The sequence below is a fragment of the Schistocerca serialis genome, chromosome 1 (assembly GCF_023864345.2).
Source record: "Schistocerca serialis cubense isolate TAMUIC-IGC-003099 chromosome 1, iqSchSeri2.2, whole genome shotgun sequence".
In the NCBI taxonomy this organism is placed as follows: Eukaryota; Metazoa; Arthropoda; class Insecta; order Orthoptera; family Acrididae; genus Schistocerca; species Schistocerca serialis.
Window position 1 is genome coordinate 962,989,174 of NC_064638.1, and position 24,010 is coordinate 963,013,183.

General features: G+C 38.0%; 1 protein-coding gene across 1 annotated transcript in view; it reads left to right on the forward strand.

The window, feature by feature from the left end:
- LOC126452593 (GATOR complex protein Iml1) overlaps positions 1–24,010 on the forward strand; it is a 572,541-nt gene that overhangs the window by 377,651 nt on the left and 170,880 nt on the right. The window contains exons 22-23 of the mRNA XM_050091115.1: positions 2,733–2,894; positions 19,377–19,587. Coding sequence (XP_049947072.1) covers positions 2,733–2,894; positions 19,377–19,587 — 373 coding nt within the window. The remainder of the gene's footprint in view (positions 1–2,732; positions 2,895–19,376; positions 19,588–24,010) is intronic.

Consider the following 24,010-nt stretch of genomic DNA (forward strand, 5'->3'; position numbering starts at 1 on the left):
ATCAACTTGTTAAGGCCCCTACCAGCTGAAGCCTTTCAGTGCTGTTACAAAGACTGGGAACAGTGACTCAGCTGGTGTATGTACATCTACAGATAAAAAAGTGATTAAAATTTTAGAAAAATTAGGTGATTTATTCAAGAGAAAGATCTTAACAAACTGAGCAAGTCAATAAAGCGTTTGCCCATCTCTGGCACTTACGCAAGCAGCTCTCAAGCTTGGCACCAATTGACAGAGTTGTTGGATTTTCTCATGAGGGATATCTTGCCAGATCCTGTCCAATGGGCCAAATAGATTTTCAAAATCATAACCTAGTTGGAGGATCCTGCCCATAATGCTCCAGACCTTCTCATTTTGGGAGAGACTGGTGACCTTGCTGACCAAGATAGGGTTTGGCAATCACAAAAACAAGCAGTAGAGACTCTTCCCGTGTGCTGGTGGGTATTATCTTGTTGAAATGTAAGTCCGGGTTGACTTGCCATGAAGGGCAACAAAACGGGGCACAGAATACTGCTGTCTGTAAGTGTGCCATGGATGACAACCAATTGGTACCCCACAGCTGTCCAGGGCATCTCCGGACATGTTTTCATCCAGTCTTCCCATTTTTCATATCAGGACCCCTTTGGTTGTCATCCATGGCACCCTTCCAGTACAGTATTACGTCAACAGCATTCTACATCTCATTTTGTTGCCCTGCCCTCAGTGGGAGTTTCTGCTGCTTATCTTCATGCTTGCCAAACCCCACCTTGGCCAGCTAGGTCGCTGTCTCTCTCTCCAGTTGAGAATGTTCGGAGCATTATGGGCAAGGCCTATGCATCAGCTCATGCCAGTTGAACAGAATTTGTCTAGATATACTTCAGGAGAACATCAACAATTCTATTAATCAGGGCCAAGTTGTAGAAATGCTTGCATAAGGACCAGAGGTAGACCAATGCATTCTTGACTTGCTAAACCACTTTCTCTTTAATAAATCATTCATTTTATCTGTAACTGTAGTCATTTGTTTGTCTGTACTTGTACAGCTCATTTACTGATTCTCCCATTTGCAGATGTTTATTTATTTATTTTAGAAGTTATGTATGGTTTAGGTTCTTATTTCATTTGTGGAGAGAGCTGCTTTGATATGTTTATTTAAAATTGACCCTATGCCTACTTATCGACTATCTTCTGAGATAGCTTTATGCTGTTATTAGATGCATATAATTGTTATACATTAACATGACACAACTAGTCACCTAGTATATAACCTTTACAATTTACCTATGGGACGACAGTCACTCCACAGCTGTAAAACTAAGCAATACACAGCTTCCCTCTGAGTGTTCTGTTCATCATTTTCAACTTAATTCTAAGGTGAGTTGTGACACATGATAAAGTCAGTAGCTGTTAGTAGAACTATGTACACACATCAACAATAGTTTTGCATCACCCTGAAATGTCTTGGGCATATGTTGCTATTGTTATTGTTCTTATACTGATTGGAAGGCCGCCACTGGCGTTGTTTGTAAACATACACATGGTAACAATAAGCACGACCAATGATGACAATTTCTTCTTGATGGGTGATAACTCATATACTGTTGTGCTATTATCATGAAAACGTTCCTTCAGCACACTAGGAGCACCAGAAAGGAGTTGCCTGCCTGTTTCCCAAACATGTACCCAGTCGAAGATGTGTAGGAATAAATGAAACAAGCTGTTTTATGCTGTCTACAACATACATGTACTCTGCACGACTTATGGAGAATCTCCTTTGAAGAATGAGACAATGTGGACCGGGACAATGTAGACCCAAGCAAGTTTGATGATCTCATTGATGATATGCTTAGATGGATTCAAGCCTGGATCCAAATAAGAGAATGTTCCACTCCCACAAATTGACATTGTTCAGGAGTGCTGTGAAAAATCCCCATCAGACAATTTCATAACTACAAAAATGTCCTGAAATAAATGGGCGATGCAAAATTTTTTTGACTTGTGTATATCTGAAATGCAGTATTATCTTCAGTTGCTCCTTTAGCTGGAATAATATGCATGCCTTCTTAAATTTTTTAGTCTGACACTTGCACAGTGAGCGAGTTAAAGGCAAACCTGTGGGTTTCATTATTAGAAGAAGCAAAAAGCCAAAACAGAAAAAAAGGTGAGAAAAGATGCAAGACATTATAGGTAAGTGTCTCAGAAACCAGTTTCAGGAGTGGATAAGAACAGTGGGATGTGAGTAGAGTGCAATAATAAAATTTAGTTAGTGTTAGCCCCTTTAATCTGGAATTTTGAGGTTTGTTTCTACAATCTTATCTCCTTTCTTGCATATAGCTTGGCATGTGGTACTGGAACTAAGTTGATCAATGGGTATGGTACATTGCTATTTATTTTTGCTCTTCATCTAGCTTCTGTTCTATACAGAGAGATAATACTTGTCTGCTATCTGTGTCAGTGTTGTAATCCAGCGAGTAATAATGTACACATCGCTGCTGTATTCATTAAAGCAGTGTAACAAAAGTCTTTGACTCTATCCATGTACTATTTTTTATTAATTTTTGAGTTCTAAATATAATTTTGTAAAATGTAGCTGTCATTGTATTTCCAGCTGCTTTTCCTTCTGTCCGCTTTTCATGGTGCAGGTTGATGTTACTTTTAATATTGGTCTTTTGGAAGGAAGGTTGGGACATACTTTCACGGAAGTGAAAATGCGCACCTAGAAAGCTGCATTTCTAAATGTCTTTTTTTGTTTCTAGATCTGGATCAAAAGTAATGGAGCGAATAAAAGCTGAAGGAATGAATACGAGTGGACGAATCTCACCAGCTAGTGAAGCAGCTGTAAATGAAAATAAAAATATCTTTCCACAGACATTTGCATTTGAGTCATCTGTAGAGTCCCAAGATAATGCTGATGACAGGTATTGTGCATGCACAATTTATTTTAATTTGTTGATCATAACCTTATTTGATTTTACTGTGTCTTTCTACAAGATCATTTGTGAGTTTTACGTTGTTGTATTTGTTGCGCTTCATACAGAGATTCTGTTTCAGATGTACTTTATTAATAAATTTTTATGAATGTATCTGAATGAAGTTAAGGGAGTTTGTTTGTTTGTTTGTTCACTTAAGTACTAAACCATAGTGATCAATTTATTGCTGAGCTGCAGAGATAATGCTTACTTTCACATTAAAATGAACTTTTCTGTCATTATTTAAGAATGGAGTCTACATATCAATAATCATTGCACTGATATGAACTATATTGTGGACTGACTGTTGACTCACAAAGCCATTGTTATATGTCAATTAACACTTCTTAAACTTAACAGTATGAAAAATTGAAAGTTATAGTATTTTGCGGAAATCATCCTGGAAACGTACACTTGCAACTGCTGCTTAGAATGTTTTGTTGGTCCATTGTTATTAAGTGCCTTATAACAAAACAATGTACCAGAAGCTATTTTAGAGATGCAATTATTGATAAATGTATTGATGTATCACATTAATGTCAGGATCAATTTCACTGAAAATGTACTACATTAGCATGTGGCTACAAAAGTGAACAGCTTTATTTCATAAATTCTGTTGGTAGTAACAATGCCTCTATGACATTTATTATTTCCAAATCTTTCTACCATATGAATATGACAATATACAAGCACAACACAAAAAAAATAGTTTCCAAGGAAAATGAAATTGAAATAGTTTTAACACTCAATTCATCTTCTTCTTCAATATTACAAGCTTCCTCATGTTTCAGATTGTGACAGAATTCAGGGTAAACCATTGTGATAATGTTCTTTTGACATAGGAGCATCAAGTCAGAAAACTTTTTCTCTGAAAGTGGCAGTGGTGATGATTTACATACGGCAAGTCTTCTACAGCATACTCTATACTTAGCCTGCAACCTTGAAATTATGCATTGAATCAATTGTATCATAGTCTGGTATAAATTCATATTTAAATGACATCATCCATGGTTCTTCCTTCCTCACCATTATTACTCTGATGTTATCTGACCATCTTGCTCTTTCTCCACTGTAAACTGTAGCAGTTTCAGATATTTGAAACCCCTTTGGAATCAAAGAAATCAAGTGCATCACACCTCTTACCATTTTTCTTGGCTGTGGCAACTAGAGTGTACCACTGCTGTAGCACATAAATGTTCATGTCTGTTTTCGTCCTCTCGGTAACACTGTACATAATATCTGCTTCATTTTGGATGCGTGCCTTCTCAAGAAACTTATGGGTAGTTGAATCAGTTACTAGAGTACTCACACTGTACAGATACATAAATACATAATTCCGTTTTGGTTCTGACCTCTGCAATTGTCAGAGAAGAAAGAAATATTTTTGTAGCCAGTCTCACTTTGCTGCTTTAGGAATTTGTAGATGCAGCTAGCTGTGCCTGTGCTTCCTCTACATACAGTTCTCTTGTGCCACATGAAGCACATCTCCTTTTGTATTTGCATGTTGTAGATCAGGGGTGTCCAAGTAAATTTCAAAGTGGGCACATTATTAACTTTTACCACTGTGTCAGGCCAGACCAAAAATGATTTTGTAAAGGAATTAAACCCATGGAAATAAAACACAAATTTTCTCAGTTGACATGCAATATGTACTTTCATTAGAATATTACAAACTTAAAATTAATGAAAAATAAAATTAATGAAATGTAAACTTAGAGAGACATATAACTCTCTCTCTGTCTTTCTCTTTCCTTGCATATTTGCATGATGTTTGGAGATATATTCATCCACTCAGCTGTCTGTCTGTTATTGAAGATCTCATTTTAGATTTTACATTTTTCATGTATGAGGACAACTGCTTGAAGATATATGTGCTTCTGAGTAAGGACACCATTTGAAGTGCGAACTGGAATAGATTGGGATACTCATCAGATTTTGTACATTTTTTTATAAAATTCTGCTACTTCACTCTGAGAGTGTGGATGGTGATTATGCGTCTCTTCTGTGACCATCGTAGTATGCTCATGTACTGTTGGTGGGAAATGCACAGTAGGTAGCAGGTATGGAAGAGGACAACTAGTAGGTTAACAGGTAGTCAACCACCCCCTCCTTGTACATACATGTTTGTTTGAGCCATCACACAATTGATAAAGAAGGTTAATTTTAAAAAATTTTCCTCAGTTACTACTGGTCTGAAAAAACAACGTTGTCGGGCTATGGTGGGCCACATTCTTCATCCGCGGTCCGCAATGTGGCTCACAGGCCTGATGTTGGACAACTCTGTTGCAGACAGTCAAACTGCAGGATCCCAGCTTTCTTTCGTAAAAGAACAAGGACACTTCACAATGTGGAGTCTTTGAGTACCTACCGTAAATCAATCACATGGAAATGTACTGTCTGTTTGCGCTTTTAGCTTGTCAGAATCTTGTTCTGTTCAAGCTGTGTCCTTTTTTTTCTTTTTTTTTTTCAGATGTCTTATTTCCTTATCACCTTTCTTGCAGTCCTCACACACATCAAATGCATCTTTTGTAGGGTTTGAAAAACCTAAGATTTTATTCTATGTTGAAAACATGTGCATACCTCCAAGGTGACGGATGTTCCTCTCCTTCCTCTTGGCAGCTCTGAGTGTTCATTCTACACATCTTTCGAACATTGAGCATGCTATTTACGTATTTCCATGAACTGTCCTATCTGATGTTGTGTGTTTCTACTTATCAAATTAATGTCAATGGTTTCTTATGCCTTCAATAATGTCATCTGATGTCTGTCGATGATTAGTGCACATGCCACATTTGCTCTCACCCGCTACACTTTCTGTACTAGTTTTTCCAAATATTTTTTTACCCACTGAATTTTCATAATCAGCTAACTTAGATAATCACATTTCCTGTCTGTAATTTCTAAGCCATCCTCACTCTGAGAATGATGTTATGGCTGATATTCTGATGAATCATCAGACACTGGAATGTCTTCTGCAGAAGAATCACCACTGTTGCCCTCTTCAGCATCTAATTAATAATAATAATAATAATAATAATAATAATAATAATAATAATAATAATCCCCGTAAATAATAAAACCCATGGAGACCCAGGAAAAGATAGGCCTCCGGTATATTCTGCCAGTCATAAAAGGCGATGAAAAGAAAAAAACCACTAATAGGGCTAACCACCCTTTTAGTGTGATTAGTTGGTTCAGGACAGAACTAATGAAGCCTCGGACAAGCGCTGTCATGGTCGGGGACGACACTTGAATTCTACGGCCGTCCACAATGGTAACGACACTGCTAGCCACATGGGAAATGATTAAAATCCAAATAGAGGTGTTTTGCAGGATATGCTTCCTGCAACCACTCTAGAAGGAAAACAAAGACAGAGGATGAGATGGTCAGATGAAGTTAACCGTCACCTCATGTTCTGTTATTACCAAGCAACAAACTTAGGAACCAACGCAACTGGATACAGATCACAAGTATACACAACATTTATTACCAGATACCCAGAATTAAAATTTTTTAACAGAACAACGACTAGCTGATCAGATTCGTGTAATAATTAAAAATAACAGTATACCCCAGTCAGAATTAGAAAACATCAAACAACAAGTACAACAAATACTGGAACAAAATAATGTGCAATCAGAAGAAGAAGAAAATACAGTAATGGACTCAAACATCCCAGAGCAAACAAACAAAGAACAACACGCATCAAATACACAGTCAGAGGAAAACGAAATCTTAAGACAGCCACCAGAACAAGCACAAATAGAACACGAAATGACACACATGTTAGATATAGAAGAAAATTTTCAACTGACATATATAGAATACAAAAGACACAAATACAGACATTAGACCATTCTTGCATAGACCACCAAATAACCCACAAGTTGAAAAACAATAAAAACTATCAACACAATCATACACAACAAAATAAATGAAAATACAACTATGGAAGAGTTACAACTACTGATTTATATAGGCGCACTCACTACACTAAATATACACACTAGGCAGAGATCAGAACCAACCAACACACACAAGAAACCCACAAAACCAGCATGGCAACACAGGCTACAGATCAGAATAGAAAAACTGAGAAATACATCGGACAGCTGACACAATTTATAAGAAATGAAATATCAGACAAAAAACTAAAAAAGTTAGGTAAAATCTCACAACAAGAAGCTCTAGAGCAATTAGATGAAAAGAAGCAGAAATTACAAGCATAGGCGAAACGACTTAGAAGACACAAAAAAAGTGAAAATAGAAGGAAACAAAACCAAACATTCAGTACAAACCAAAAGAAATTTTACCAGACAATAGATAACACACACATTAAAATAGACAATCCACCAAACATAACAGACATGGAACACTTCTGGAGCAACATATGGTCAAACCCAGTACAACTTAACAGACATGCACGGTGGATACAAGCAGAAACAGACACATACAAGATGATACCACAAATGCCTGAAGTGATAATTTTGCAACATGAAGTCACCCAAGCAATTAATTCTACTCACAGTTGGAAAGCCCCTGGAAAAGGTAAACAAATTTCTGGGTAAAGAAGTTCGCCTCAACACATTCATATCTAACTAAATTAACAGTTACATTGCAGACCCATACACATTCCCTGATACACTTACACATGGAATAACTTATCTGAAACCTAAAGATCAAGCAGACACTGCAAACCCAGGTAAATATCACCCCATAGCATGCCTACCAACAATATACAAAATATGAACTTCAGTCATTACACAGAAATTAATGACACATACAACACAGAACAAAATTATAAATGAAGAACAAAAAGGCTGTTGCAAAGGAGCGCGAGGATGTAAAGAGCAACTGATAATAGATGTAGAGGTGACATATCAAGCTAAAACTAAACAAAGGTCGCTGCACTATGCATACATTGATTACCAAAAAGCTTTTGATAGTGTACCCCACTCATGGTTACTAAAAATATTGGAAATATACAAAGTAGATCCTAAATTGATACAGTTCCTAAACATAGTAATGAAAAATTGGAAAACCACACTTAATATCCAAACAAATTCAAATAATATCATGTCACAGCCAATACAGATTAAGCGTGGAATATACCAAAGAGACTCATTAAGTCCTTTTTGGCTCTGCCTTGCTATGAACCCACTATCCAACATGCTAAATAATTCAAATTATGGATACAATATTACTGGAACATACCAACACAAAGTCACACATTTGCTATACATGGATGATCTAAAACTACTAGCAGCAACAAATCAACAACTCAACCAATTACTAAAGATAACAGAAGTATTCAGCAATGATATAAATATGGCTTTTGGAGCAGACAAATGTAAGAAAAATAGCATAGTCAAGGAAAAACACACTAAACAAGAAGATTACATATTGGATAACCACAGCAACTGCATAGAAGTGATGGAAAAAACAGATGCCTATAAATATCTAGGATACAGACAAAAAATAGGAATAGATAATACAAATATTATAGAAGAACTAACAGAAAAATATAGACATAGACTAACAAAAATACTGAAAACAGAATTGACGGCAAGAAACAAGACAAAAGCTATAAATATTTATCCTATACCAATATTGGCCTACTCATTTGGAGTAGTGAAATGGAGTAACACAGACCTAAAAGCACTCAATACACTTACATGACCACAAAGCCACAAATATAGAATACATCACATACATTCAGCAACAGAAAGATTCACATTAAGCAGAAAGGAAGGAGGAAGGGGATTTATCGACATAAAAAACCTACTTTACGGACAGGTAGACAATTTAAGAAAATTCTTTATAGAACGAGCAGAAAGTAGCAAAGTACACAAAGCAGTCACTCATATAAATACATCTGGTACACCACTGCAATTTCATAACCACTTCTACAATGCTTTATATCACATAGCATCAACATATACAAAGAAAGTAAATTGAAAAAAGAAAACACTGCATGGCAAGCACCCGTATCATCTAACACAGCCACACATCGATCAAGACGCATCCAACACATGGCTAAGAAAAGGCAATATATACAGTGAGACGGAAGGATTCATGATTGCAATACAAGATCAAACAATAAACACCAGATATTACAGCGAGCATATTATTAAAGATCCCAATACCACAACAGATAAATGTAGACTTTGCAAACAACAAATAGAAACAGTAGATCACATCACAAGCGGATGTACAATACTAGCAAATACAGAATACCCCAGAAGACATGACAATGTAGCAAAAATAATAAATCAACAACTTGCCATACAACATAAACTAATAAAACAACACATTCCCACTGGAGAATGATGAATACAAATTATACTGAAACAGAACCATTATAACAGATAAAACAACACCACATAACAAACCTGACATCATACTCACCAATAAAAAGAAGAAATTAACACAACTAATCGAAATATCCATACCCAATACAACAAATATACAGAAAGACATAACGTCTGAGAAAGGAAAGAAATAATAATAATAATATAAATATAAATAATATCTTAGCCCAAACTGTGCTGTAGTGCTTAGCCTACAGCCATATTATTACCTTCTTGATTGTTGCTTGCTTGCTTTTTAGACGAAAGACTACTCTTACAAACTACTCCTCCATAGCTTGTGTTCTCTGATTAAGAAGCTGGTTGCAGAAAATCGTCCTATATTGTCTTTTCTAAAGTAATTTGTAACATAAATCTGGCATAGCTCATTATACAGGGTCAACCAAAAGACAAAATGGAAGCTAGGTTAGACTATATACAACACAATACGTTGTGCTGTAACCTGAGTCAATGATTTTCACTACAGTACCTACAATATGCAGTAAGTGAAACAGGCAAAAAGGAATACAAACGTCTCAAAAATGAGATCGACAGGAAGTGCAAAATGGCTAAGCAGGGATGGCTAGAGGACAAATGTAAGGATGTAGAGGCCTATCTCACTAGGGGTAAGATAGATACCGCCTACAGGAAAATTAAAGAGACCTTTGGAGATAAGAGAACGACTTGTATGAATATCAAGAGCTCAGATGGAAACCCAGTTCTAAGCAAAGAAGGGAAAGCAGAAAGGTGGAAGGAGTATATAGAGGGTCTATACAAGGGCGATGTACTTGAGGACAATATTATGGAAATGGAAGAGGATGTAGATGAAGATGAAATGGGAGATATGATATTGCGTGAAGAGTTTGACAGAGCACTGAAAGACCTGAGTCGAAACAAGTCCCCGGGAGTAGACAATATTCCATTGGAACTACTGACGGCCGTGGGAGAGCCAGTCCTGACAAAACTCTACCATCTGGTGAGCAAGATGTATGAAACAGGCGAAATACCCTCAGACTTCAAGAAGAATATAATAATTCCAATCCCAAAGAAAGCAGGTGTTGACAGATGTGAAAATTACCGAACTATCAGCTTAATAAGTCACAGCTGCAAAATACTAACACGAATTCTTTACAGACGAATGGAAAAACTAGTAGAAGCCAACCTCGGGGAAGATCAGTTTGGATTCCGTAGAAACACTGGAACACGTGAGGCAATACTGACCTTACGACTTATCTTAGAAGAAAGATTAAGGAAAGGCAAACCTACGTTTCTAGCATTTGTAGACTTAGAGAAAGCTTTTGACAATGTTGACTGGAATACTCTCTTTCAAATTCTAAAGGTGGCAGGGGTAAAATACAGGGAGCGAAAGGCTATTTACAATTTGTATAGAAACCAGATGGCAGTTATAAGAGTCGAGGGACATGAAAGGGAAGCAGTGGTTGGGAAGGGAGTAAGACAGGGTTGTAGCCTCTCCCCGATGTTGTTCAATCTGTATATTGAGCAAGCAGTAAAGGAAACAAAAGAAAAATTCGGAGTAGGTATTAAAATTCATGGAGAAGAAATAAAAACTTTGAGGTTCGCCGATGACATTGTAATTCTGTCAGAGACAGCAAAGGACTTGGAAGAGCAGTTGAATGGAATGGACAGTGTCTTGAAAGGAGGATATAAGATGAACATCAACAAAAGCAAAACAAGGATAATGGAATGTAGTCTAATTAAGTCGGGTGATGCTGAGGGAATTAGATTAGGAAATGAGGCACTTAAAGTAGTAAAGGAGTTTTGCTATTTGGGGAGCAAAATAACTGATGATGGTCGAAGTAGAGAGGATATAAAATGTAGGCTGGCAATGGCAAGGAAAGCGCTTCTGAAGAAGAGAAATTTGTTAACATCCAGTATAGATTTAAGTGTCAGGAAGTCATTTCTGAAAGTATTCGTATGGAGTGTAGCCATGTATGGAAGTGAAACATGGACGATAAATAGTTTGGACAAGAAGAGAATAGAAGCTTTCGAAATGTGGTGCTACAGAAGAATGCTGAAGATTAGATGGGTAGATCACATAACTAATGAGGAAGTATTGAATAGGATTGGGGAGAAGAGAAGTTTGTGGCACAACTTGACCAGAAGAAGGGATCGGTTGGTAGGACATGTTCTGAGGCATCAAGGGATCACCAATTTAGTATTGGAGGGCAGCGTGGAGGGTAAAAATCATAGAGGGAGACCAAGAGATGAATACACTAAGCAGATTCAGAAGGATGTAGGTTGCAGTAGGTACTGGGAGATGAAAAAGCTTGCACAGGATAGAGTAGCGTGGAGAGCTGCATCAAACCAGTCTCAGGACTGAAGACCACAACAACAACAACCTACAATATGGTCATTCAAATACAGTAATTATAATTACGATGCTGATGGTTGGGTGATATTAGACAATAAACACAACACAGAATAGATAAAAAGCTTTAATTTCCATCTCCTGCTTCAGTTAACCACTTTTCCCATGCATTATAATGACAAAAGATTGTGCTATGGTATATAAACTTCATTTGTTTGTTCAATGAAACAAAATTGTAAAAGCAGTTAGGATAAAAGGCCACACAAGTTGCTGAAGGTATAAATGCAAAAGGATTGTAACAGCAGTTGCGATTGTATTACAATAAAAATGTATGGGATTGTCAAGTTACCATGTTCAATCATCTCCTTTGCATGATGGATCAGTAAAAGAAGCAGTTACAATTTTTTTGTTTCACAGATAAAAGATTAGCTTGGACAACACAGTTTCATTGTAGCTTCATTTTCTCCCAAATTGTAATTAAAGTAGTATTGCTCTGAGCCATTGATACCTGGAAAATGAGCTATTACTGTCATTGTTAATACAGAGGGATTCTCAGGCATGTCACTGAAGCTACAATAGTTTGATGGAATACCTTCTTGTCATCTTCAGGCAAAGCTGTTGGCTTTTGATGAGAAGTACCTGGAGATTGTTGCATGTATCTTGAAAAAGACAGACATGCAGAAATAGTTTATAAATTTCTGTCGCTATTCATTGTTTTATGAAGGATAATTTTATAAGTAAAGTAGGCTTCTTTATATTTTAATCGTTTGGTCAGAATTTAGAGGTATAGAGTAATATGTGCCTAGCAAAAATATAGAGGAGGGATAGGATCCAACTTGGTTCAAAAAACATATTAAGAAGTTGCTGAGAAAGCAGAGAATTTTGCACCATTTTAAAACTAATCACTGCCCCGCTGACAAACAGAAATTATGTGAAATGAAAGCAGTTGTCAAAAGGTCAATGAGAGATTGTTTTAATGAATTTGAAAGCAATATTTTATCTGCATATTCCAAAAATAACCCCCAAAAATTTTGGTTGTACGTAAAATCTATGAATGCTACAAATAATTCAGTACCTTCTCTTGCTGAGTGTGTGGGTAATGTAAGGGATGATGATAAACAGAAGGCCAAAATTCTAAACCTAGCTTTCAAAAACTCATTTACAGTGGAGGACTGCAGCACCATTCCTCCTTTCAATTGTCAAAGAAACGCAAGGATGGCTGACATAGTGTTCAGTGTATCTGGAATTGTAAAACAGTTAAGATCCTTAGACACCAGGAAGGCGTCTAGCCCAGACGGTATCCCCGTAAGATTTTATGTTGACTATGCTACAAATATAGCACCATTATTATCCATCATCTTTCAGAAATCATTGGAACAGTGGAAAGTAATAGGTCCACTGCTTTTTACGATTTGCATAAACGATCTGGTTGATGGTATTGACAGTTACCTTTGATAAGGAATGTTCATACTTCACAAAAGAAATTTGTTAACGAGTATAAAGAAATAAAACATTAGTAATTAGACATCTGAACTATTTCTCATGATCTAATCCTTCTAGAAACACTTAATTTTTGCCACTGAACTGTAAAACGACATTTCAGCTACCTCCAGCTTTTTTTCTTTTTCAGGTTTCCCATTTGTATAAATGCATTCAGTATTTCATTCAATAGTTTTCAGTTGAATATTTTTTCAAAGTTCTCCATTCTTTCATTCGGAATGTCTGTGCCATCTATTTCAGCATTAATATGTCAGTAGCTTTCAGTAGATTGTGAAGCTTAAAATAGAAAAAATCAGTTTGAATCATTTCTGAAGTAATAAATAATAGACTGATATTCAGAAGAATAAAGAGAAAGGTTTACTTGTGGAACTATAATAGTTAAAAATAAGAAAAAAATGACATTAAGTGGAAATTATTCCCTATAAGTGACCACTGTGCTAAACAAGGGTGTGAATGGTAGTTCAGGAGACAGAAGTGGAATGCAATGCAGAACTAAACAATTAAACCTGGAGAGAGCTCCATAATGACTTCCATGCTTAAAAATGGGAGAAAGCATAGGTGAAGTAATGAAATAATAATGCTACATATGAAGTAAGTTGCGAAGACGACTAAGAAACTGATGGGCACACATGATGAAACCTTTCTTTACCAGTGGAGCTGCAATAATATCAAATATTCACATGTAATTGATGCTGATGTTTTTAAAACTGTGAATATGGAGCACAGCATTTTATGCAAGTAAAATACAGACATTGGGGAAACAACAGTAGTAATTGGCGTTGATACTACATAATCATACTAAAAATTAAATTGATTGGTAAAGTACAAAACAAAGGAGTACTGGAAAAAATAGGTTAAATCATTGGACAGAAAAATTGTTTGCACTTTAATGATGACACTTTTTTTAACCATTGTAGCGAAAAGTATATCCGTCAGGCGTAATTTTCAGTGAACTTCCAAAAGAGCTGAAAAATTTGGGTGATAAACTATCAGTTTTTCAAATCAAACAATAAGTCACTAGTCTGCCCTGTGGCACACTTCTTTTATCCTGTAAAGAAGTTTTTTGCAGTAGTTTAGTTTGAGAGTACTGACGCCTTGCACTCTAATGTGTTATTTATTGTACATATTATATTAAATATTTTTTTAATGTATTTCTTTTCATTTTTGTTACTTTCTATTTTTGTTTTTAAATTTTCATATTAGCTTTCTGTGAATTATGTAGTGACTCATTCCAAGATCAACAGCTTCGGCTTACATGCTCATTTGGAACCAGAGGATTTAAATCAGGTTACAGGGAATCTATGTGTGGACTAGTAAATCTTGCCAGGTGATGAAATAGCTCAGGTGGGTATGGGCTAATTATAGAGAACATGATTAGTATACAAAAATGAGAAGATAACCACAAGACAGGAAGAGATTTGGGACATTGTAGCATCACTTATCGAAAAACAAGCAACAAACTAAAGACATTATGAAATAGATGTAACTGAAGGACTTTGGATCACTTTCTATTTGCACAATTCTCTTTGTTGTGATGTTGAATTTTGTTCTGAGATATAGTGTGAAATTAAAGGTGTTACAGCATGCCTATACATTCTCCAATGAATTATCGCCACCTTTAGTGACCAACCTTCAGTGGTGACCTTGCACAAAATGTGTCACTATGAATTCAGAAAATGGAGATTACATAAGAACAGAGTATGATGACAACACTTTGCAACTAGCCAACAATAATGTGAAAGGTACTCTGCAAGATCAACAGCCTCAGCAAACGGCTTCCCAAGGTAGGAACACGCAAAACATTAAACTGCCGTTGTTGTTGACCTCAAGACCAGAACTCTGGTTCCAACATGTGGAAGGCATTTTCTGTGAATGCAACATACAGGGTGACACCTTACAATTCCATTGTGTCTTTGGTCACTTAAGTGAAGCTTGGACGGTTTTTGCAGAGGTTACTTCAGACATGCATAGCTACACAACACTTAAAGTCTGTCAATGGACAAGAAAAGATATCCCCCACCTAGCTATTACACAACAATCACTTGCTGTGGGGGGTCTGACCTACTTTGTAGTCATTCATTCATGTTTTTGTCCTTGGTGCATATGTACAATGTGCCAAGATGTCCACATCATCCCCTGCATCATCGTCTCTATTCTCAGGCATGGTGATTTCTCTGCGTGCATCTCCAGCAGTGGGATTTCAGGCAGTAGCAATAGTGTAACATACACACATAGGGCAACAACAACATTTTTCTGCCAGTCCCAAACCAGGATATGATAAACATGTGCTGCAGTTACATTACTGCCTCACCTTGCTGTGAAACCTTCAGTTTCGAAGAACTGTAATTTGGCAGTGGTCAATACTCACTAAGCAGAGCCTCACTGATGGATCATTTTCATGTTGGTTTCACCTGCTCACAGAAAATATCAAAAAGATAACTCATGATGGGCAAAGTAGCATAGTCAAGTTTTTGTGGACACTGATTTCAACATCAACATTTTACCAAGGACAACAGTCTCAGCTGAACTGTATGGCAGCTACCCTCTACATCACAGCAACTAATAACATGCCCATTTCGACATACCGTGAGAAGAGATTGTGCGTTGACATAGGCCTAACAGAGCCAATCAAGTGGAATTTCCTAATTGCACACATCCTGTACCTTTTCCAATTACTCATAGATGTCGGGAGAGGCCTGATAGCTCAGGCTGTCATCACAAGCCCCTTGCAGGAGAACAAGTTTTGATGAATCATAGACTAGTTTCCTAGCCTTACTTCACCGTCAGGTGACAGGCATAAAAGGGGACCAAAGATTCAACACATCGCCTGTATGAACCCGGGGCAACCAGTGGCGGCTAAAACCCACCATCTCAAGCACAAGAAGTTGACTGCATCCAAAGTTAACATTGAGAGACATGGGGATGGAAGCATGTGCCCTTCGGACAGCCAGTAGGCCTCCCCCCTCCATATGGGACCAAATGAGATGGTTTGTGGAGACTGGGAAATTACTGAATGAGAGAACCATCCTTGACAGGTACCCAGTTCTCCAAATTAATGCACGTGAGCAATGAATTGGCTGGAGTGACAGTGTTCAGTGTAATTGGGGGACATGGCAAAGACTGCCATAATGACCCCTTTTGGTTTATATGAGTACTTGTACATGCCATTTGAGCTAAAAAATGTTGCCTAAGTGTGGCAATAGTTCATTCACTAAGTTCTCCAAAGTCTAGTGGATGTATGTTGCTGTATGGATGATACCCTTATGTTTTCTCTTTCTCCAGCACAACGTTGTAAGCACCTACGGTAATTTTTCAAATATACTTGAACAGGCAGGGGTTGTGGTAAACACAGCTAGATGCATTTTTGAGTTGGGTACTGTCAAGTTATTAGGATTTGTGGTGCCAACAGCAGGCATCTTACCTCTAGTGGAATGAGTCAGAACGATCCAGGAAGTGACATGACCAAGAACATTTGAGGGCCTTAGATGGGTGTTAGGTATGCTCAACTAACTCATGTGGCATTGTTACTGGCACCAGTGACCACATTGCTTTGGCGAAAACACACAGTAGTTACTAGGAAGGAGCCTTGGAGTGAGGAAGCAATAAACATGTTTGAGTTGGCAAAAGAGTGTGCCACACATGCTGTACTACTGAATCATCTGCATGAAAATGCACCAACAGCTATTATGGTCAATGCAAACCAGATAGCTGTAGGTGCTGCCTTCCAGCAGCACATTGACATATGGCCGTCCCTGGCATTCTTCCACTTGTTGCACATGGCAGCCCATGCCATTCTTCCCCTTGCTGTCAACAGAGAGGTCTTTCAGCAGCACATTGACATATGGCAGTCCCTGGCATTCTTCCGCGTGCTGCACATGGCAGCCCCTGGCATTCTTTCACTTGCTGTTAACAGAGAGGCAAAGAAACTGGAGCACCATAGATCATTAGCTATATGATGTCTATGTGGCTGTCAAGCTCTTCTGCAAGTGTGTGGAAGGCAGAGAGTTCACGGCTTTCACAGACCATTCCTCCATCACCACACTGTTTAAAAAAAATTGACTTATTGGTTCACTTCCATAGATCAAACAGGTGGTGTTTATTTCCAAGATTACCACCAATATCTGCCATGTGAGTGCTCACAAAAACATTGCCACTGACTGTTTATCCAGAAGCTACACCAGTATTAGGATGGTATGACAGCACCACATCGCCCTTGCACACGCACTGAACAGGAAGTTAGATGCACTACAGGAGCAGCAGATTTCAAATCTACAATTACTGAGAGTCAAATCAGCACAGGCAAATGTATATCTGTTTTGCGATGTGGCACACATTAGCACACACGTCTACATATTGCGCAACTTCCAGAGAATTTTTTATCAGCCTTTTGTAACCTCCTGCATCTAGGAGTAGAGGCTATGGTGAAGCTTGTGAAGGTTAAGGTGGTGTGGCCTAGTATTGCCAGAAATTCCTGCGTGTGGGCAAAGCAATATAACAAATGTCAGCGGAGCAAAATTGACCACCATTTTCCTGGCCATAAGAAGTCATCATCACACCTTTGGTGAGAGTTGGGCATGTCCTTGTAGACCTTGTAGGTCCCCTTCCATTCTCCAGTGGCTTCTGTTACCTGGTAATGCTAGTGGATTGCTTTACCTGGTGGCGGAGGTCATTCCTGTCACAGACATCATGGCAGCTAAGGTGGTGAAGATCATCTTACAGGTATGGATCGTGAGGTTTGGTGTGCCCATACCATCTGACTGACAGGTGGTGGCAGTTCATGGCATCCTTACTTCAGGAAAACCTACAACTATGTGGCTGTTTCCACATACACGCCACCAGCTACCATCCTGCCAGCAGTAGTATGTGGAGAGGTTCCACCATGCCCTGAAGGTGGTGTTGATGTATGCAAACATAACATGGTTGGATTCAGTACTGCTTTTCCTGTTGAGCCTGTGATCAACAGTCAAAGATGATCTGTAACATTCACCAGCACAACTCACATACGGTGAAGAGCTATGCCTGCTGGTGGAACTAACCGACAAGTATTCCGACCTCCCTCCACTGGCCTCCTTGACAGAGTTAATGTGTGAGAAATGGTATTGTGCCCCAAATATGCTCCTCTGTGGTGTAGTTACACATACATGGGAACGTTTTTATACTCTAGGGCCTCTACAGCATACCTTCCGGGGTGATGACTTGGCCCATCCACCTCTCATACCACCGTTCAGTGGACCGTGGAAAATTCTGCAGCATGGACTGCACGCTTTTAAAACTCAATACAGAAAAAGAATTAAAAGGTTTCAGTTGAGTGGCTGAAGCTGGCACACTTGAATGCAGAGGCAGCAGAGGTCACTGCTCCTGTACCACCCACCACACCACTAGCTGCTCACAGACAGTGCAGCTACCACATCCTGACCGGATGTCAACTGTGGGATCTCACCTCTTTTCCATCCCCACACAGAAACTGGTTCCAAAGACTACAAGATTTCACTACATTGTAAAACATCAATTTTTTTAAAGAAAAGAGAAGTGTGTGTGTGCGTTGGGGGGGTTCGTGATGTAGTGACACAAATTGACAAACAAAGAAAAAACTATAGACAATGTGAAATTGCTGGACTTTGTATCACTTTCCATTGGTGGGATTCTCCCTATGCCACCATAACATGAATCAAGATAGTAAAATAAGAGATCTCATCAAGCCAGTGTGTTGTTTTTGTAAACATTATGACATCTGGAATGTCAGAATGACTTAAATCTTACAAAGTGAACTTGGATTTGCATGCGGTAGTGATATCATCAAATAATTAAGGATGCTCAATAATAAATATATTAAGATCTAAACTAATAAATAAATATTTGATAACTTTCAACCTAGTGCAAGCCTTTCAGTTTGGTGCCATTTCTGCGATAGTATTTCAAGCAGTATCTTGTTTCACCTAATGAGGCTAAGTGGACTTCATTCTAGATCTTCTCACCTCAGAAAAAACTTAGGGAGTCACTGGAAATTGAACTACTGACTTCCTTGTAAAAGCCAGCAGCACTAACTACTAAACAACAATTTAAGTCAGTAGCACAGAGGCAATATCATAAAAAATAGTACTTGTTACTTTTCTGTTTAGTACATATTGTGTTTTGCAGCTACTCAATGCTATAAAAATCAGACAACACAGGAATACTTGTTATTTTTCATTTTATGTTTTTTTTATATGTTTATCTTATATGTACCCTACATTGTGGTATTACATCAATTTTAGTGTCAACCAGACAGTTACGCATCGCCTGAAAAGTAATGCATCCATTCAGGAAATTCTGGATGCAATGAAGAATGTGCAGACTGGGGTTGGATTCCTTACAAATCATCCTAGTTTACCATCTAACACATTTGTGAGTGCTGATGCTGCTCAGTGGCTCATAAGCCATGTGGAGGGTATCAACCATGAAGAAAAGGCAGTGAATTTGCTAACAGTATGTATCTTTGATTGTTATAATTAACAGTAACTAAATAAAAAACTCATATAGGAGAACAACATGAAACTAAAACCATTGGATTCCAATATTTCAGTGAAAATAATCAGTTTATGCTGATATAATGTAAATGGATACATAAAAAAAATGTATTCACCAAGCAAAGGCAGGAGAACCTTAATATATGTGTGTGTGTTCTGCTGCAACTGCTTGGTGAGTAGATTTTTTATCTGTTTGGATTCCAATATTTCTGTGATATTTGCTGAGAAAATTGTTAACTGAAAGAGGCTACTTTGATATAAGACTGCAGCCATTCATGAACATTGTTGTTGTAGGTAAACTTTTCTGTGTTTTTAAGCCATATCATTTTTCTCTTTAAAAAGTTTTTCATTTTAGATTTCAAGTGTCACAGCCACAAATTTGTTGGACAAAAAATTAATTTTTCCTTAGGGATGACGTAAATAACAATGATTCTATAACAGCCAGGTTGAAAAATGGAACTGTCCTTCCTCTTCAAATTGCTCCTTCAGTGTTCTACGTTTCAACATGTCTGCTGGTATCCTCTTTGGGAATCTTGTGGTATCTCCACTTGTCTAAACATTTTTGGGAACCAGTGACAGATTCACTTGTATAAGGACAGTCTCCTGTAGTTTTTGTGATAAAGTAGATATTACGTAAAATGCTACAGGCCGCTATTGATTGGGTGTCATAATTGGATAGGTCATTACTCTGATACTAGATAGTCTGGTGTAGGGTATAAAAATGGACTGAGTAAAGGCAACCACTCATTAAGGGATATTCAAATAATGAAGAAAGAACAAACGTACACCACAAAAACACTCTCTCTCTCTCTCTCTCTCTCTCTCTCTCTCTCTCTCTCTCTCTCTCTCACACACACACACACACACACACACACACACAGAGAGAGAGAGAGAGAGAGAGAGAGAGAGAGAGAGAGAGAGAGAGAGAATAGATTGCGGTGTGTAGAGGAAATATTGAGTTGCAGTCAGCCACAATGAAAACACTGTTATACATTTTAGTTTTTAGCCAAAAGGCCTTCTTGTGGAATAGGAAACACACTCAAAAGTGCTAGTGACACACACATGATTACTGTATCTGGCTGTTGTTATAACTTCACCTCTTGAGCAGCTGTCCAGAGGTGGGGTTGGGGGTGGGGGTGGGTGGGGGGTGCAAGGTGGAGGCATCAGAAAGGGTGGGGGTGGGGGGAATGGCAGGGTGAGGTTGGTGGTGGGGTGGGGTGGGGGAGGAGAGGAAGGCGTAATAATACGAGATCTGTTCAAAAAATTCTGGAACTTTGCCCACAAAATTTTTCTACACTTACCTTTTACTTACTGTGCATGGTCTCCTTCAAAATATTCTCCTCCACAATTGATACAATACTCCCAGTACTGTTTCCACCTCCGGGAACAGTCTTGGTATGTATGAGGAGCCATTTGTGAATTTTCTTTTACCTCATCTATCATACCAAATCTTCATACTTTCAATAGTGTTTTCAACTTTGGAAATCTGCAGGGGCCAGATGTGGAGAGTATGGAGGATGAGGCAGCACAGAGATTTAATTTTTTTTGCAAAAGTCATGCAGCAACAGGGATGAATGTGAGGGTGCGTTATCGTGATGCAACAGCCATTAATTGTCTTGCCACATTTCAGGCCATTTTCTTCTCACATTTTCTCACATACATCGCAACACATTTTGGTAGTACCACTGATTAACAGTTTGTACCTGTGACATGAATTCGTGATGAACTAATACTTCAAAGTCAAAGAAAACTATGAGTATGGCTTTGTCATTTGACCTGATCTGATGAGCTTTTTTTTCATCATGGAGAATCTTTCCTGAGCTGTTGTGAAGACTGAACCTTGGTCTCAACATCATAGCAGTAGACCCACATCTCGTCACCAGTATTATTCTCGTAAAGAACATCTCATTCTCGTTTGCGAGATCCTAGAACTCTTCACAGACTGTGAGGCAAAGGTCTTTCTGTGTTGACTCATGAGCTGTGGGACGAACTTGATGCCAACATGATGCTTCCAAGATGGTATGTCAGGATTTCATGACATGATCCAACTGAAATGTTACATTCTTCTGCAATCTCTCGGACAGTCAGTCTTCAGTTGGCACGAACAATTTTGTTGACATTCCTGACATGAGCATCATTGGCATCCTGAACGAGTATCATCTTTAACTTCTGTCTGCCCATTTTTAAACCATGTGAACCATTTGTAACACCAAGAACGGGTTAATCACTCATCATTATAAGCTTCCTGCCGTGTTTGGTGTGTCTCTGTAAAGGTTTTCCTTGGTTTCACACAAAATTTAATGCACATTGCTACTCCAACTCTGCCATCTCAAAATTCACAAACTGTGTGACATAACATTTATTCAGTATGGCACTGAACAATTACTGAAAGATGTACAACAGTGAAACTTCCAGCAGTTACACATTAAACACAGGCATGTGGGGAGGGATGCCAACCAAATTTCATTCCAATGCACCATTGGCACGAAATTACGAATCTTCCGGAATTTTTTGAACAGACCTTGTACAGTCACAGTACATAAGCTAATCACAAGTGCAGTTTAGAAACTTTTAAAGGAAGCAGTGGGTACAGTTATTCAGTAAGAATGGGAAATTTTAGAGAAAGCTTCAAAAATGGGGCTGCGGTCAAGTCACAATGAGGCTAATGCCAGTTCTGAAATCAGCATATTTCTTAATAAGTGTGTATCCATTTTAAAGCAGACCTTCTTCTAGCCCTTCATGCATACACAAATTAAATACAATACTAGCAAGTCATCAAAGAAACTTTGAACCACTACAGATACTAGTGTGCCTTCAGAACGAAAGGGAAAGTCTACAAAATTGCCAGAACAAGCAAAGATTTCGTATCATAAACAGGACTGTTAAAATAATTCCTACACATTATGCCTATTAAAGAAAATAGGAGCATTATAAAAGTTCATGTGTAGCATATATTTTTAATATATATATATTTTTAATAATATATATTTTTAATAATTACTTTTAAAAAGTGGGTGATGAAATTGATTCCAGAAATTCAGAAAAAATTACACTGAAGAAGTAATATAGAAAAAAATTTAATTTATTGATAATTTCTCACAAGTTCCCATGCAAACTAAGAAAATCATCATTAATCACTAAGTAGTTCAATGAGTTTTCTCAAAGAGATTAAAATATGCCATTGTTAGACCTTTCCGTTAGAAAATTAACTTCACCAATATCTGTAACTGGAGGCCATCACACATACAATCTGGAATTGCCAGAGCCTGGGACTGCTTATGCACATAGGCCTGGCAATTAAGATTAAATGGTTTAACAGACCAACGGACGGGTAATAAGATACTTCACTGCTTGTCGAGCTGGAAATGTATGTGAGCAGCTTTTTGAAGCCAAGTGTTATTATCTGGAAAGACAGGATTGTCTATAGCATACTAATCTTGCAGATGCAGAAGAAAGGGCAACTCTGGGTCACTGGAAATGTTGACATATATATCCTTGCTTATGATCATAGTAACTTCAATGAATGGGGCCCCAGTCACGGCACAAAAACTTCCCCAAAACGTCACAAAGCTACCTTCGACATGAACCACGGCCTCCACAGTGTGTGTCCAACACGTCATTGAACCATTGATGCAGTTTATACTGTCCATCATTTGTAAAGGGACAACAGTATGATGGGTAAGACCACACTACACATCACACCACCTTGATGGTGAGCTGTTGTGAGCAATGGCCTTTTTTTGTTAGGTACTCATCTCCAAGTGCCCAGTGCATGCTTCATAACATTGTGGTTAGAGTGCTGACAGCAAAGTTTTCAGATAGTCTGCATAACCAGTTATGTTGGCCACTGATGCAGTATATATAGGGATCATTTCAACCCCTTCAGCATCAACTACAGCCTGATGATAGCGCATTGAAGCGCCAAAACTGGTTGCTAAAAAATAAATAAAATCATAAGGATGGCTGTAGGTGTTTTATTTTGTCACAACAGTAAACGGCAATCATCCCCAAGACCTCCTGTCAAAAACAAACACAAAAAAACTGGTTGAAATGAACCTGCATTCACTGACAGCAACATTTTTTGTCACATTCAAACCAACTGTCATTGAAAAAGTGAAATAATTGCCTTGGCCTGTGTTAGTTTGGATCTTTTTACACCTACTATTCCAAGAACTTGATACAATACATGCACAGCTCAAGCAACTGTTTGAACACGAATTACATTGTGCTGCATAGTTTGCAACACGCACGTCATTGTGAAAATCCACAGTCCTGAACTTTTACAGGACATGCCTAGTGTCATCCAGTATGTGTAGCTAAGGTGTAACAAGGTACATTACAAAACATGAGAGTAATAAAACAAATTCCTTCAAGCAGATATT